Source organism: Syngnathoides biaculeatus, chromosome 10 (assembly GCF_019802595.1).
Source record: "Syngnathoides biaculeatus isolate LvHL_M chromosome 10, ASM1980259v1, whole genome shotgun sequence".
NCBI classification, from domain to species: Eukaryota; Metazoa; Chordata; class Actinopteri; order Syngnathiformes; family Syngnathidae; genus Syngnathoides; species Syngnathoides biaculeatus.
In genome coordinates this window covers 1379427-1396144 of record NC_084649.1, presented here as the reverse complement: position 1 = coordinate 1396144, position 16718 = coordinate 1379427, and the positions used below count along the sequence as shown (strand labels likewise).

At 42.6% G+C, this 16718-nt stretch overlaps 3 protein-coding genes across 11 annotated transcripts in view; 2 read left to right on the top strand and 1 right to left on the bottom strand.

The window, feature by feature from the left end:
• Positions 1-7194, top strand: part of phactr3b (phosphatase and actin regulator 3b) — a 67785-nt gene extending 60591 nt beyond the window's left edge. The window contains exons 10-13 of the mRNA XM_061833765.1: positions 3626-3687; positions 3842-3982; positions 5246-5322; positions 6041-7194. Coding sequence (XP_061689749.1) covers positions 3626-3687; positions 3842-3982; positions 5246-5322; positions 6041-6056 — 296 coding nt within the window. The 3' untranslated portion in view covers positions 6057-7194. The remainder of the gene's footprint in view (positions 1-3625; positions 3688-3841; positions 3983-5245; positions 5323-6040) is intronic.
• A 1178-nt stretch (positions 7195-8372) lies between these two features.
• Positions 8373-11367, bottom strand: ppp1r3db (protein phosphatase 1, regulatory subunit 3Db). Of its 2 annotated transcripts, XM_061831868.1 has the most exons (2): positions 11243-11367; positions 8373-9411 (listed from the first exon to the last, which is right to left on the bottom strand). In XM_061831868.1, the coding sequence occupies exon 2, from the start codon at positions 9372-9374 to the stop codon at positions 8535-8537; it is 840 nt and encodes a 279-aa protein (XP_061687852.1). In that variant the 5' UTR covers positions 9375-9411; positions 11243-11367; the 3' UTR covers positions 8373-8534. The 2 variants fall into 2 exon arrangements, with proteins under 2 accessions (XP_061687852.1, XP_061687851.1); XM_061831867.1 differs by lacking the exon at positions 11243-11367 and having other exon boundaries at positions 8373-9419.
• The window catches only part of LOC133507128 (solute carrier family 41 member 1-like), a 31250-nt gene continuing 25008 nt past the window's right edge, over positions 10477-16718 (top strand). For 3 of the 8 annotated variants that reach the window (XM_061831857.1, XM_061831852.1, XM_061831853.1), the window contains exon 1: positions 13123-13384. In XM_061831857.1, the coding sequence (XP_061687841.1) occupies positions 13253-13384 (132 nt within the window). In that variant the 5' untranslated portion in view covers positions 13123-13252. Of the gene's footprint in view, positions 10777-11223; positions 11243-11315; positions 11391-13122; positions 13385-16718 lie in introns of those variants that run through there. The other 5 variants (XM_061831858.1, XM_061831854.1, XM_061831855.1 and 2 more) reach the window with 5 other exon arrangements.

Here is a 16718-nt window from a genome sequence, read left to right as displayed (position 1 = left end):
TGCACTGTCATGCACCCAGACACTGCTGTCTCCCCTGCACCATCTCCTCCGACAGAATCAGACGTAGAACAGCAAAACAGCTCTCCTCCAGAAGTGACCTCCAGGTGCACCAAGGTCTGCGGCGAAGGTCTCCCACCAAGGTCCTGCGCCAAGATATGTTTAGTCCGGATTTTTCCCCAAGGACAGCGAGAACGCTCAGTTAAGATGTATGCCATCCTCGACAACCAGAGCAATCGATCACTGGCCAGGTCTGAGTTTTTTAAGCTGTTTGACATCCAAGGGGACCATACACCTTACCTGATGAGGACCTGTGCTGGAACCACGGAAATGACTGGGAGAAAGGCTGTTGGTTTTCAGATCGAAGCATTGAATGGTGAAGTGTGCTTGGACTTGCCTCCGCTCATTGAATGTAATGAAGTTACGAGCAACAGATCGGAAATCCCTTCTCCAGAGATCGCTCACTCCCATGCTCACTTGAGATCCATGGCACCTCACATCCCAAAGATCGATCCTAAAGCACAGATTTTAATCCTACTGGGGAGAGACCTCATACAAGTTCACAAGGTGAGAGATCAAATCAATGGACCCCACAACGCTCCCTTTGCCCAGCGTTTGGATTTAGGATGGGTTATAGTAGGGGAGGTTTGCATCGATAGTACATACAAGTCAACTGTATCAGTCCTTAAAACCCATGTCCTACGGAATGGACGCCCATCTTTTCTGATGCCCTGCCAGAATCACATCAGCGTGAGAGAGAGAGTAGGCTACGGCGGGGAGCACAGACAGTCTACCTCCGCACAGCTGACAACATATCCTGCGTCTGGTGTTCTGCGAAAGATAAACTCGGACGAGATGTGTTCGTGAGAACGGAAGATGATAACAAACCTGCCTTGTGCTTCAAAGATGAGACCTTTCTGGAGATCATGCAAGCAGAGTTCAAGAGAGATGAGCAAAACAGTTGGATCGCTCCTCTACCATTCAGAACACCCAGACCACGCCTTCCAAACAACCGTGCTCAAGCTCTCTCCCGTCTTCATTCATTGCAACGGACATTGAACAAAAATCCTACAAATCAGAATCCAGCTGATTTAGCCACCAGATCTGTACCTGCGTCACGGCTCACAGACACTGTGGTTTACAGGGCCAGAATTCCTTCACAAACCACACCAACCAGAAACACCCAGATCCTTTGAGCTGGTGGATCCTGAGGAAGACGTGGATGTGAGGCCTCAGCTGACCACTCTTGCTACTTCGCTCAGAGAAAGTGAACTCACCTCAGAACGATTCCAACGGTTCTCGACCTGGGAGTCCTTGCTGAGAGCAGTTTCCTTCTTGGTCCATCAGATTCGCTCACACAGGACAAACTCAACAGTTACATGTAAAGGATGGCATCAGTGCAACCAACCTCGCACTCCAGAAGAGTTAGAAGCGGCAAAGATCGTCATAATCAAAGCTGCCCAGAGAGATGCTTATCGAGAAGAGTGTGTCGCACTACTAGAGAACAGGGCCATACCAAAATCCAGCACGATTCTGAATCTCGACCCTTTCGTGTGTGATGGTCTCCTGCGAATAGGAGGACGTCTGAGACATCCTTCAGTCAATCCTGAGGTCAAAAACTCAATAATTCTCCTGAAACAAAGTCACATCACAAGATTGCTCGTGAGTCATCACCATGCGAAGGTGAAACACCAAGGACGGCAGTTCACAGAGGGAGCAATCAGGGCTGCTGGTCTGTGAATTGTTGCTGGCAAAAGATTAATAGGCTCAGTTCTTCATCGCTGTGTCACATGCTGCATGCTCAGAGGAAAACTTGAGACACAAAAGATGGCTGACCTCCCTTCAGAACGTCTGAGCTCATCTCCACCATTCACGTATGTAGGGTTAGATGTTTTTGGACCCTGGAATGTGATCAGTCGACGCACAAGAGGCGGAATGGCTCAAAGTAAGCGATGGGCTATACTTTTTACATGTATGAGCACCAGGGCTGTACATGTGGAAGTTATAGAGTCCATGGATACTGCCAGTTGTATCAATGCCCTGCGAAGGTTCTTCGCCTTAAGAGGGCCAGCTAAGCAGCTGAGATCGGACAGAGGCACGAACTTTGTGGGAGCCAGCTCTGAGCTGTGTACGGAACGAGCTGATCCAGGTCAAGCCTCCACTCTTAAGTTCCTCCACGAGAATGGTTGCACCTGGGAATTCAATCCCCCACACCCATCCCACATGGGAGGAGTCTGGGAGCGCATGATCGGCATAACCCGAAGAATTCTTGACTCCATGTTGCTGCAAACCAGACATACTCACCTGACCCATGAAGTGCTTTGCACCCTCTTGGCAGAGGTATCTGCTGTCATCAACGCAAGGCCTTTGATCCCAGTCTCTTCTGATCCCACTTCTCCAATGATGTTGACCCCTGCTATGCTCTTGACCCAAAAACCGGGGATACCTGCTCCACCTGGAGGCTTCAATGAAAAGGATCTCTTCAAGTGTCAGTGGAAACAAGTGCAAGCATTGGCAAACGAGTTCTGGTCTCGAAGGAGGGATGAATATCTCCACACCCTTCAGCCAAGACGCAAATGGCACACACCACGTCGTAACCTGCTGGTTGGAGACATAGTGCTGCTGAAGCAGAGCCAGACACATCGCAACGAGTGGCCGATGGGGCTTGTCATCTCCACCTTCCCAAGCAGTGATGGACAGGTCCGCAAAATTGAAGTCAGGACGTCGCAAGACAAAATAAAGACTTTCTTGAGGCCTATCTCTGATGTTGTCTTGCTCCTGGCAAAAGAAAATCAAAGTTAAAGTATAGATGCTTTAGTGGCATTAGTGCCAGACGGGGAGTGTTCTGCCCCAAGTGTTTAATATGTTAAGAAGATCGATTTTATTAGAAAAGATCTGTGTTAATTTTGAGAGTGCATTGCTGAGCTTTTATTTTGAAACTATAGAATACAGGAAGTAGGAAGCGCTGAGCAAAATGGTAAAAAAAAAAAAAAAAAAAACATGTTAACAGTTGAAAGATGTAGCACGTTCCTGTGCATGAATCCGTCAGAAAGCAATGGCTGTGAGTAATTTATGTTCTTTACATGTTTCAGAAGTATTGTTAGTAACTTTAACAGTATCTTTGTGCATATTTGTGAGCTGCACTGATTTAGTAACTTTACATGTTGTGTTCATTCTCATGAGATAGCTCGCTGTTGCTGTTTGTGCTTAGACTTACTGAACGTGAATGTGAATGTTTAATTCATATACTAATGGAAGATGTTTATACTCCATACTGATTTGACATTGCAGTCTATTTCGTATGTTTTGTATTTCTTTTTCTAGTTTCACTCCATTTTCATTGTGTCACCCGACTTGACCTGTTAAGAAGTCATTAAAGGAGCAAGCACGCTCACTTCCTGGCTCTTGAAAAGGAGTTTGGCTGGCTGTTTATTCATGTTAGCACTTTGGAAGTAAAACACATGAAGAGAACAGTACAGTTTGCGTAAAACGTTTGACATCCACTGGCTTAGTCAATTCAACTAATTCCTCAATTACTACAGTGAAGACACTTCCTCACCGAGATGGGCATGATATTACTTGAATAAAATCAGTTATCCTCATATTTACTGTTCTTGGTTCTCAACAGAAAGAAATGACCAGACTGAACAGGAAGAGAGACGAGAAATAAAGCAACGCTTGAACAGAAAGGTATGCAGCTGCAGTTTCTCAAAGTATTCATCTTGCAATAAATTTGGAAAGCACAGGGCAGCCTGAAGCACATCGAGACTGACCAAAAAGTTAAAAAATATATACTGTACATACGTGTTGGCAGTATCACTGACTGTGATCTGTATTTGCACAGCTCAACCAGCGACCGACAGTGGATGAACTGCGGGACAGAAAGATTCTCATTCGTTTCAGTGACTATGTGGAAGTGGCCAAAGCTCAGGATTATGACAGGAGGGCAGACAAGCCCTGGACCAGACTATCAGCTGCCGACAAGGTAGTGAGAAAATCCTCTGGGATTGATCCTGGCATATTTCATGAGATGAAGATGAATTTCATCGTGTATCTTAAAGACGTACCTAAGTAGTGTGATATGTACACATCGATCATAAGAAATCTATTTGTGAATGTTAAAAAAACAACCCTAAATAATACTATGCGCCATATGTATGAACACAACCATGTGATTGCCCCCAACAAAAGCAAATAATATGAAAGTGGGTAGCTCGGTGAGGCAGCTGTAAAGCTTTGGCCTCACAGTTCTGAGGACCTGGGTTCAATCCCTGCCCCGCCTGTGTGGAGTTTGGATGTTTTCCCCGGGCTTGCATGGGTTTTCTCTAGGCACTCCGGTTTCCTCCCACATCCCAAAAACATGCAACATTATTGGACACTCGAAATTGCCCCTAGGTGTGATTGTGAGTGCGACTGTTGTCTGTCTCCATGTGCCCTGCGATTGGCCTGCAACCAGTACAGGGTGTACCCCACCTCCTGACCGTTGATAGCTGATTTGGGCTCCAGCACTCCCGCGACCCTTGTGAGGATAAGCGGATCAGAAAATGGATGGATGATGAAAGTGCATTACCATGAAATATAATGACTACAGTTATTGATTCCAAATGGGTCCCTTGAATGACTAGAATAGGGTTGAAATTTTCACACCACGTTACATTGAGAATCCTTATGAAGTGTATATAAATGACATTGAAGTGTTTTTTTTTTTTAATTGTCACATTTTTTTTCAAATAAAAACATCAACATAATGATTAAGAGATTATATTATGTATCTACATTGATTATTCATTGAGTTATTAACATGATCTAGCAAACCTCTGAACACATTGTGAGTAACTTTGTCACAGTAAGCACTACACGACTTTTCCCCTCTCTCGGTGGTTGCTCATTAATTGTTCTTGTTCCATCGAACATGTCCCTTTAAAAAAACAAAACAAAAAAAACATAAAGATAACGGAATAGATAATTGAGAGCCAACATGTGGTTGTTGTACCTCGGCTCTCGACCAATGTTAGCTGGGAATGCCTCCAGCTCACCTTCAAGCCAAATAAGGACAAGTGGTCCAGTACTCATTACTATACACTGTCAAATAGGAGTTCTTTTATAGTATCACCTTTAACGTATTTGTAAACAATTGGTGAAACCTTGTTGTTAACATTGGATAACCTGTCAGAGCAACACACTACATACGTATCCTCTAAGGAAATGTGCACGAGGGGAATCGTTGAATGTTGCTTTTGCTCTGCAGGCGGCCATCCGTAAAGAACTGAATGAGTTCAAAAGTACAGAGATGGAGGTTCATTCTTCGAGCAAACACCTGACAAGGTTAGTGTGTCAATGGTCTTGCGACACATTGCGGCACTCCGCACCCTGCGCAACATGGTGACATTTACTTAAGCGGTCACATACAGTATTTCCAGTGCCATTAAAAAGTATTTGCACCATTCTCAAATGTTTATTTATTTGCATAGTTTTCCCTCTTTAATGTTTAACATTATACACAAATGTAAAAATCACATAAACATAGCTAAGTAAAGATAAAAGCAGATTTTAAATGGTGATTTTATTTATGAAGGGGGAAAATATTAAAAACTACCCTCTGTGAGAAAAACATTGCCCCCTATGTTAAATCATGAATTAACCATGGGTATTCCCATTGATCCATCCATCTGTTCCAGATAGTGGTCTTTGAATAAAATCACCTTCAAAAAGCTGCATTTCATGTTTTTTTTCGTGTTACCTTTGTCTGATATTTACATTTGTTTGATTATCTTAAACATTCATTATGGGGAAATGATACAAAAACAAATAAGGATTTGCAAAATGGAACAAAGTTTATCACAGCACTGCAATTCCTATTTGCTCGTTTTCTTGTGCTAAATAGCCCCTGACTACCTGCTGTTGTACAAGACCTCTTTCTTGTGCTAAGCCATTAGCTGCTTTATGATTCCTCTGGGCTTATAATAGAACCTTGATTGATGAATCCCCAGTTTGAGAATATATAAGCCCAGACTCATCACCCATTTTTTTGTCCCCCCTGCAGGTTCCACCGGCCTTAGCAAGGTTTCTTCTGTGAAGAGTTGCTGATATTTGGTTCAGTCAGTGAAGACCTAGCACAGAGTCTTCCAGTGTACTGGCCCACAGTCAGTGGGTGTCCTGATATTTGGGTCCAACAAACCTTGGAGGCTATGTCTCTAGAAATGGAGCCACGAGAAGACGAAACAACATGCAGCCAGATCGACTCACGGGAGCATTTCACGGATCATCTTCATGTGACCTTGTCAGGAGAACAGGAAAACACACAGTCTCAGAGACTTTCTTTTTTGTAAACTGACAATTTTAAAATACTTATTTGCAATGCCATGGGTGTGGGGGAAAGTGCATGTTGCCCGGCGGCCCTAACCCACTCTCGTTTGAGAAATTACCAACCCCGTTCTGTCTGACTTTCACTGGTTCACTTGGTGATGAGTTTCAGATTGACAAGATCAATGTTCTTAATCCAAAACCTTGTCTGTGAACAAGGCAACCTCCCTTTGTAAGCACTATTTATTGTCTGCACAATACAGGTTTTAAATTTGTAAGAAACATTTGCGTCTTCATTGGAGTTCTCTTGTGTTTTTTGTGATTATTTAGATATCACAGCATTAAATGTGTGACTTGTAAATGTCTTTACAGAGCAGTTCTGAATCATAAATGAATTTCAGTTGCCACAATAACAGACCCCTTGTACTAAACATAGCTTGCTGTAAAACCTTGGCGATGGCGACATCTCACTCAGGTACTTTAAACTGGATGAGGAATTTTTGCTTCATTTCTGACATCAGCAAATATCTTGTATGAGTCGCCGTGTCCCCTTGGCAATAGAAAAGCTACGGATGGTAGTGCAGGTTCAATTTTTACTGTACACTCACTGAAACAGCTTGCTCTTTGGAGTAATGGACCCAATGTCAGCTGTAGCGGATCATGAGGTGTCTTGCCCACAGTAGCCAGAAACCTGTGGAGGGCTACGACAGAAAGTGGCGCTCCTGTGAGTGGAAAGCAGGTATCCTGAATCCCATTCGTATTGGCCGTTGGTGATTCACAGCATATGCTCAGCAGTTTTGGCCCATTTTTAGTGTGACTACGTGGATTTCATCACGTTCTCCATCCACCCTGAACTACTTACCTTAACCTTGTCAGCACACATCCGTCTTAAGTCAGTGGAATTCTCTATCCAGTATTTCCCAAATATGATTGGTCTGATGGCGGGAAAGCACCAGAAAGAAAATTGCTGAAACTATGCCAATAAACGTCATTACACATGTCCACGTCGTACTGCGGTTTCATGAGTCATCTATTTGTGATTACCAATGTGCTATTGATTGACCCTGTTTTAGTCTCGTCATCTTCTGGAACCCGGCCTCAATGTTGTATCAATAATACAACCCATCTCCGCAAAAATTGATTTGAGGAAAGTGGACTCTTCTTTGTTAAAGTTGTTTCACCTTTAACCCAAAAGACTTCTTCAGTTCTATATTTTACACTGCAAATACCCCAGGTCTTATCACGATTATTATTGCTTTCTGTCTTACTTCTGATAAAAAAAAATAAATTGATTTCATTGAATTTGAAATAAAATCAATGAAGTAAGCTTATTAGATTGTGTAATTGGGCACAAGTTTGGATGTGATTTTTAATACTTCTAATACTCCCACACTTAGTGATGATGCACTTAGAGCTCATATGACACAGTTGTTTTGTATTTTTAATGTTTTTGTCAGTGGGTGTAGTCCTTTGGCAAAAATGCAAAAACAAAAAAAGGGTTCAACATATTCTATTTGTTTTCCATCACATGCATTCTCTTTGTGTTTACCTTCCCAATAAGACCTTTAAAAAAATTAGTTTGTTTTGTTTTGAGCGATTGAATTATAGTTTGCATTAGCATTTAGCAATTAGCATTATTAATGATATGTAAGGTTAAAACATGTCAGGTCCAAATTCAGAGTGGAAAATACCACCTGCAAGGTGGCCAAAGGTCGTAGCCTGCCAGGCACATCTCTGGTCTTCATGACTGGAAACTCAGTCCCAGAGGCAGTCACTATCTAAGACAGGTCCATGTGATCTCACCTCTGACACCAAACAAGGTCCAGAAAGGAGATCAAGCCCTGTTTGTCAGAGAAAACGCACACGTCCACAAAATAAGACGCTCATTGTGCAAAGCCATGTTTTAGGCCTCACTCGTTGCCTGCAATCAGTCAAAAAAACAAACAAACAAACAAACAAAGATTTATCACATCCATCTACTATATTAAGATGTGGTTGTTTTTTCCCACATAAATAGGTTCAGTACACATACACATTTAATAACTCTGAAAAGATGGACACGGGGGGTGGGATTTTATTTTCATTTGAGGAAAAATCTATTCAGCAGCCTCACATGGAAATGCGTTTAATCGAACCGCCTTTTGCAACAGACGGTGTGTCAATAGTATTTCAGCAAAAGTTCAGAGCTGCCGTAAGAAAGCTGCGCTAATGCAATAGCGCTATCGTGTGGTCACTCAGGTAAAATGCAGCATACTATCCTCACATTCCCTTGGAACAGTCACCTTGTAGCTGTGACAAGTCAGCTTGTAATTGCGCCCGTTGTTGTTGTCCCAATAGTTAGAGCCTTTGACATGGTAGCAGATGGCAAATTCCAACAAAGCTCCCGGCTGCAAAATGAAAGGCGGCACCGGTAGACGAAATCGGAAGACGTCGTATTCTCCCTGGGACACGCTTGACACCCAGGATGCCGATGTATCCGTGGATGTCCTCCAGTTGGTAAAAGAATAGTGCACTGTGACCTTTTTCTCATAGTCTAAATTAAGTACTTGTATGGTGCCGGCAATCCCCAGCTCTGAGCACACAACCTGCTCCAGACACACAGTCTGTGTGCGCAAACGCGTAAGGAAGTCGGCTTGAGCTGCCATATTCTCAGGGAAACAGGGTTTAAAGTGAGGCAGTGACAGTTCCAAAGATTTCCCAAAGGCCCTCTCAGAGCTCATTCGTAGTCTGAACATGACATGTTGGGGAATCAGGGGTTGCTCCTTATCTTTGAACAATTTTACTTCCTCTAAATCGAGGCCCAGTGAGTCCACAAAGCGAACCTGCTGATACCTGAGCACTCGCTTCCTCTCCGCAGGTGAAGAAAGTGACTGAGCTCGTCTCCTCATGATTGCTTTGGTTGGAGGATCGCCAGACAAGCTGAGTTTTGAGTCCTGTTTTACCGAGGGAGGTCTCGGGCCTGGAGGGCGGATCAGAACCGGTACCTTGGGTGATTGAGGTTTGGGATCGTAAATGTATCGAAGACAAATGGCGGTGGTGCTTTGGGGAATGGCCGTCCGGCTCGGGCCAGCCATGGCAGCAGAGTTTCCGCTCCTCCGTTTCTCACCTGCGCTGTCCATGATTGTCACATTAATGAATTTCGTAAAATGAAACAAATGTTCAGTTTCAGTGGATCATATTGCAAAAAAAAAAAAAAAAAAAAACAACAACAACATTTGAATAACGTTCGAAACACGGCTGCAGAAAACAAATGTATGAAATAGTGCTCAAACCTTTCCAGTTTGAACTCCCTCTGTTGAGAAGTTTTTTGTTTGTTTTTTACCTGGATGCAGTAAAGCCAGCTATTGCCAGTGAAAAAGAAAAAGAGAGCGAAATGTAGAAAATACAAGTGGCAGTGGACCTCAGCTGATGAGCTGGTCCCACTGCAAACTCACAACAAACAACTGCGATATATTGCTACTTTGAGTTTAGCCCTTGACATATAACTTGAAACCTTTACTGGGGATGGGAGGTGTACGTAGAATATTTATAGCAGATAGCGGTGGGCTGTCCCTTCCTTCTCTAATAATACTTGCAGTGAGTTCATCACATGTCCCTTAATAAGTAAATCTTTGATTATTATTTTTATTATGTTGATGGGAAACTGTACATATGTTGAGCTATTATCGCATTTTTCATCAATACATAAGAGCAATGCATTTTAAAATTGTAATCAATGTAACTTTTCAGGGTAATTTTTTTCCTTGTATACCAGAAATATATTCAATTGAAAATTTATTTTGATATTAGAGTGGAAAAGAAGGACTGTAAGAATTCCGTGTTGTATTCATTTCACAAGAAAGGACTAAAACATTGATTTTAAAAGGAGAAGTTCTATTCAGCGAGGGGGCTCTCCATTGTTGTGTGCCCCGGAAAGAAACACATATTCCATGCCACTGCATCAAAGATTAAAATAATCTATTATTCTAGAAAGTGAAACTTTTAAAATGATGAATGTAAATACATCTAAAAATTGACATTTTTTTTTTTTACAATTTAAAGCTGTCTCCAGATATTTAATGGTCTGTAATATGATTCAGTCAAAATATACATTGCTCACATCCTGTACTCACACGAGGGTCACCCTTGCCCATTGTACTGCAGAGCCAATGCAGAGTATAGAGCTCATGCACCTACGTCATAAAATCTCGTGACTTTTGTTTACCTCGCCGTATTGCCGGTGTAGCAAAGCATTATTCCATGCTAAGTTGGTTGGAGATGACACGAAAATATGTCTTATAGCACGACACCCAGAGTCTCGTCCAATACCGTTAGACATTTAGAAGGTGAAAATAAACAAAGGTACGTGGAAAAATTTGATAAACTCGGCATAGAGGACCCGTATTTAACGCCAAAGTCGATGTTTTCGCCAATAAGAAACTGGACTGTTAATTCGCTTCTGCTTGTCTTGAACAACTGGATATACACATGGATCTGGTGAGTAAATCGTCGAGATTTACACGTAAAAGTTTGAAAGTGTATAAAAGTCTGGAGAGATTTGAATACTTTGTTGCTGGATCTGTTCTAATGAGGAATAAATCGCGCCTAGTGACGGATTTGACGGCTTGTGAACGCGGAGGTTTGTTCGGCGACACGTTAACCTTTGCTGGAATCCATATATCTTTGTATTCAATACAAATACCAATATTTAAATAAAAGACACATGGTTTTACACAAACTCGCATTCATCAACTATGATTGAAAAAAAAAGAGGACGGAGTAGTCGCCACGGAACATAGATGGAAGCCATCGCGGCAACACTTAACCTCCGTAATCCTCTGAAACAGACATTTTTTTTTCTAATATGCATTGTTCTAAAATGAGCCAAGTTGGCATTATACTTTTTGGTATTTTGAGATTGAGAAGGATAATTCCTCCCTGAAATGAAGCGATCGCTACGCACGTGTGTATTTTGGTTGGGCAGCATCCATCATGTTTAATTGCTGAAATCCATCGATCTTTTCTGGTCTTTTCAGCTGGTATTCCATGAAATGATCTCTTTGATTATCTGTCTCGTCTGTTGTGACAACCATCAGGACAACAGGTCTCAGGTATTGTAAATATTCTCCTCTGGTTCCATGTCTCCCACAATCCCGAGCAGCTCTGTTTGACCAGCAATACGGCGCCGTGAAAATGGTGATGTCACGTGCACGAGCTCTACAGCCACCATGATGTTGGGGGTGGCACAACTTTTTCTGACGCACCCCACAGTCTGAAGATAAATGCTGACACAATTTGTATTTTCACTCATGAAGGCAACACCTCATCACAAACCACTGAATGACATTTGTCACTTAGTGGAGCAGATACTACTGTGATGCATGCAGCAAACGTATTGAGTCTGACAAATTAGACCAATAGTCTAGTATATCCCGATTATCAGAAGCTAATCATGATAATGCTGTAGGATAATGCTAAATTTGTGCTAACATTTTACCTCTGATAACCTTTTACTTTTTTAACACGTTGTTTGCTTGAAAATGGCAGCCCTTCAGCTAGCCCAGCTGTCAGGTCACAGGCTGAAAAAACTCAGTTTTGAGGGAGTATTATGTAAATTTGGCGCAATGTGACAAAACTCAGAACGGCTCACTTATAGACACTTTTCTTAAATAGTCAACAACATTTGGTTGAATTCTAAAAGCTTGAAGTGATATTAAATGCAGCGCTTGTAAAATTCTCAAGCTGACTAAGAAAGCTGTACAATTAATATTGTTACACTGATTCAGTTTGGCCCCGTATATGGGAATCAGATTCCTGACCTCACAATTTCTTTCTTTGGCAACTGTGCCCACAATAAATCTTCCGTTTGAACTTTTATCAAGCACATACCTTTCATTAATATTAAAAAGACAGAAGTGTATTTTAAAACGGCAGCATTGGTCGGATTGCAACAGCTTGTGTGACAAAGGCAACTTGGAAGCCCTGAAAACCAGCTCAACAATAATAATGTGGTACCTTCACCCAGAGAATACCCACATTTACAAAAGCGCATGGATGTGAGTTTCGAGTTCTAAGCACCTCAATTACTAGTGCACAAATTCAATTTCAGGCTCATCACATAAAATAAGGTCGGGAAAAAATGTTCTGATTTGGTAAAAACTACAGGAGCAAATTACTAATACTAGTGCTTCACTGTTGGGACTGTAGTGAACTGGTGATAAGCAATGCCTGTTTTTCTCCACACATACCGGTTAGAATTAAGGCCAAAAAGTTCTATCTTGATCACATCAACTTCTTCGTAAAATATGGACCACTAAGACCCCATACCTCCTTTAAGACTTAATTTGAATGTTTATCAATCGAAAAAAAAAAAAAATCAGTAAGTGAGCAATTTATAGAGTACTGGGCTATTCACATTTAGTGACCTTGGACAATGAACAAATGATTGGCTAATCTACAGTATTAAGGAAGGCTGCTAATGTCCAACAAAGTGGTCGTTGTGTCTTTTTTCCGTGAAGTGGGCGACTGATTTTAAAGGGACTTTTTTTTATCAACTGAGATCCCACATCCAGCCAGCACAAAAATTCATAATCACACTTGATAAACTCAAAACTTGTTACGAGATCATGTCGAACAAAAATGCCTTCATATGTGTACTCAAAATGAAGTTATGTTAAAGGATTATTTCCAAATGATGAGCCAACATAGTGAAAATGTTATAGGGCCAGAAATCCATCTATCTCTCAATTCTCAATACTGTTTATCCTGTCTATGTTTATGGAGAGCTGGAGCCTGTCCCAGTGGACTTTGGGCAAACGGTGGACTACACCCAGGACTAACCATGATAAGAGGAATTTCTCATGCAAAATCCTGAGCAGGGAATTGTCCTTCAACACGATTAGGATTTTACTTGTTTTTGATTTTACATGGTAAAAGTTAGAGCACTGGTTAATGCCATACTGGTGCTGACAGAATGGTTGAGCAAAGGCTACGCATTTTAGCACATAAAGAATCTTCTAGGAAGATCTGCCTCCAGGTGATGCCTTCATATTTGCTGGCTGGGCTCGGCATGGTGACGGCCGGCATGCTGCTGGATCAAGTGCAGGTCAGTGAAATTACTGCAGCCCTTTGTTGGTCGAGGAACTACAATATACGTCCTTTTGAAAGTCAATTTTATAGATTTACTGGACAAAATTTACTGATGTGAGGATTTGTATTATTGGCAGCTGTATATCTGCATCAACAGGTCAAAATTGTTTTCCCCCAAAAATCAAAAGCAGTATCTTTTTCAAACTTTTAATGCCAAAATGTCCCTACCATTTTATGTTCGAAATGAAGTTTCAGGATATATAGCTTTTTGCTTCTTCTTCTTCTCTTCCTTTCGGCTTGTCACGTTAGGGGTCGCCACAGCGTGTCATCTTTTGCCATCTTAGCCTATCTCCTGCATCTTCCTCTCTAACCCCAACTGCCCTCATGTCTGCCCTCACCACATCCATCAACCTTCTCTTTGGTATTCCTCTCGCTCTTTTGCCTGGCAGCTCCATCCTCAGCACCCTTCTACCAACATACTCACTCTCTCGCCTCTGAACATGTCCAAACCATCGAAGTCTGCTCTCTCGAACCTTGTCTCCAAAAACATCCAAATTTGTCTGTCCCTCTAATGAGCTCATTTCTAATCCTATCCAATCTGCTCACTCCGAGCGAGAACCTCAGCATCTTCATTTCTGCCACCTCCAGCTCTGCTTCCTGTTGTCTCTTTAGTACCACCTTCTCTAACCCGTACATCATGGCATCACCACTGTTTTATAAACTTTGGCCTTCATCCTTGCAGAGACTCTTCTGTCACACAACACACCAGACACCTTCCGCCAGCTGTTCCAACCTGCTTGGACCCGTTTCTTCACTTCCTTACCACACTCACCATTGCTCTGGATTGTTGACCCCAAGTATTTGAAGTGGTCCACCCGTGCTATCTCTTCTCCCTGGAGCCTCACTCTTCCCCCTCCACCCCACTCATTCACGCACAGATATTCTGTTTTACTTCAGCTAATCTTTATTCCTCTCCTTTCCAGTGCGTGTCTCCATCTTTTTAAGTGTTCCTCCGTCTGCTCCCTGCTTTCACTGCATATCACAATATCATCTGCGAACGTCATGGTCCAAGGGGATTCCAGTCTAACCTCATCTGTCAGCCTATCCATTACTACTGCAAACAGCAAGGGGCTCAGAGCTGATCCCTGATGCAGTCCCACCTCCACCTTAAATTCTTCTGACCTCACCATTGTTCTGCTGCCATTATATATGTCCTGTTCTATTCTAATATATTTCTCTGCCACACCAGACCTATGCATGCAGTAACACAGTTCCTCTCTTGGTACTCTGTCATAGGCTTTCTCTAGATGCACAAAGACACAATGTAGCTCCTTCTGACTTTCTCTATACTTTTCCACGAGCATCCTCAAGGTGAGTAATGCATCTGTGGTACTCTTTCTAGGCATGAAACCATACTGTTGCTCGCAGATGCTTACTTCTGTCCTGAGTCTAGCCACCACTACTCTTTCCCATAACTTCATTGTGTGGCTCATGAACTTTATTCTTCTATAATTCCAACAACTTTGATCATTGCCTTTGTTTCTAAAAATGGGAACTAGTACACTTTTCCTCCATTCGTCAGGCATCTTTCCGCCTGCTAGTATTCTGTTGAAAAACTCCACAGCCATCTCTCCAAATTGCTTCCATACTTCCACCGGTATGTCATCAGGACCAACTGCCTTTCCATTTTTCATCCTTTATAGTGCCTTTCTAACTTCCCCCTTACTAATCATTGCCACTTCTTGGTCCTTAACACTAGCCTCTTCTACTCTTCCTTCTCTCTCATTTTCTTCATTCATCAACTTCTCGAAGTATTCTCTCCATCTATTTAGCACACTACTGCCACCAGTCAACACATTACCATCTCTATCCTTAATCACCCTTACCTGCTGCATATCCTTCCCATCTCTATCCCTCTGTCTGGCCAACCTATAGAGATCCTTTTCTCCTTCTTTCGTGTCCAACCTGGTGTACATGCCATGATATGCATCTTGTTTAGCCTTTGCACTACGTCGCATCTCAATGTTCTCCTTTTGCAACTCCTCAGCCTTCTCAGTGTCCCACTTCTTCTTCGCTAATCTCTTTCCTCGTATGACTTCCTGTATTTTGAGGTTCCACCACCAAGTCTTCTTCTCCCCTTTCCTACCAGAAGACACACCAAGTACTCTCCTGCCTGTCTCTCTGATCACCTTGGCTGTCATAGTCCAGTCTTCCGGGAGCTTCTGCTGTCCATTGAGAGCCTGTCTCACCTCTTCCCGAAAGGCCGCACAACATTCTTCCTTTCTCAACTTCCACCACATGGTTCTCTGCTCTACCTTTGTCTTCTTAATATTCCTACCCACCACCAGAGTCATCCTACACACCACCATCGTAGCTGTCGAGCTACACTCTCCCCTACCACTACTTTCCAGTCAGTAACCTCCTTCAGATTACATCGTCTGCACAAAATATAATCCACCTGCGTGCTTCTACCTCCGCTCTTGTAGGTCACTATATGTTCCTCCCTCTTCTGGAAATAAGTGTTCACTACAGCCATCTCCATCCTTTTTGCAAAGTCCACTACCATCTGTCCCTCAAAGTTCCTTTCTTGGATGCCGTACTTACCCGACACTTCTTCATCGCCCCTGTTTCCTTCACCAACATGTCCATTACAATATGCAACAATCACAACTCTCTCTCTGTCTGGGATGCTCAGAACTACTTCATCTAGTTCCTTCCAGAATTTCTCTTTCAACTCTAGGTCACATCCTACCTGTGGGGCATAGAACATTATGCATAACATCCTCAAACTCAAATTTTAGGCTATTCACTCGATCTGATACCCTTTTCACCTCCAAGACATTCTTAGCCAGCTCTTCCTTTAAAATAACCCCTACTCCAATTCTCTTCCCATCTACTCCATGGTAGAATAATTTAAACCCTGCTCCTAAACTTCTAGCCTTACTCCCTTTCCACCTGCTCTCTTGGATGCACAACCAACTCCTGAGCTTTTCCTGTCATAGTTCCAACATTCAAAGTGCCTGCACTCAGTTGTAGGCTCTGTGCATTCCTCTTTTTCTTCTTAAGGCAAATCCGGTTTCCTCCTCTTCTTTGTCTTCGACCCATAGTAGTTGAATTTCCACCGACACCCTGCAGGTTGACAGTGCCGGTGGCGGGTGTTGTTAACCCGGGCCACGACCAATCCAGTATGGGATTCTTTAGAGGAACGCTCATATTTGTTTGGCACAGTTTTTAGGCTGGATGCCCTTCCTGACGCAACCCTCTGCATTTATCCGGGCTTGGGACCGGATATGGCTTTTTGCTTAATATGCCTTATGCATAGGCGGCACGGTGGATCAGGTGGTAAAGCG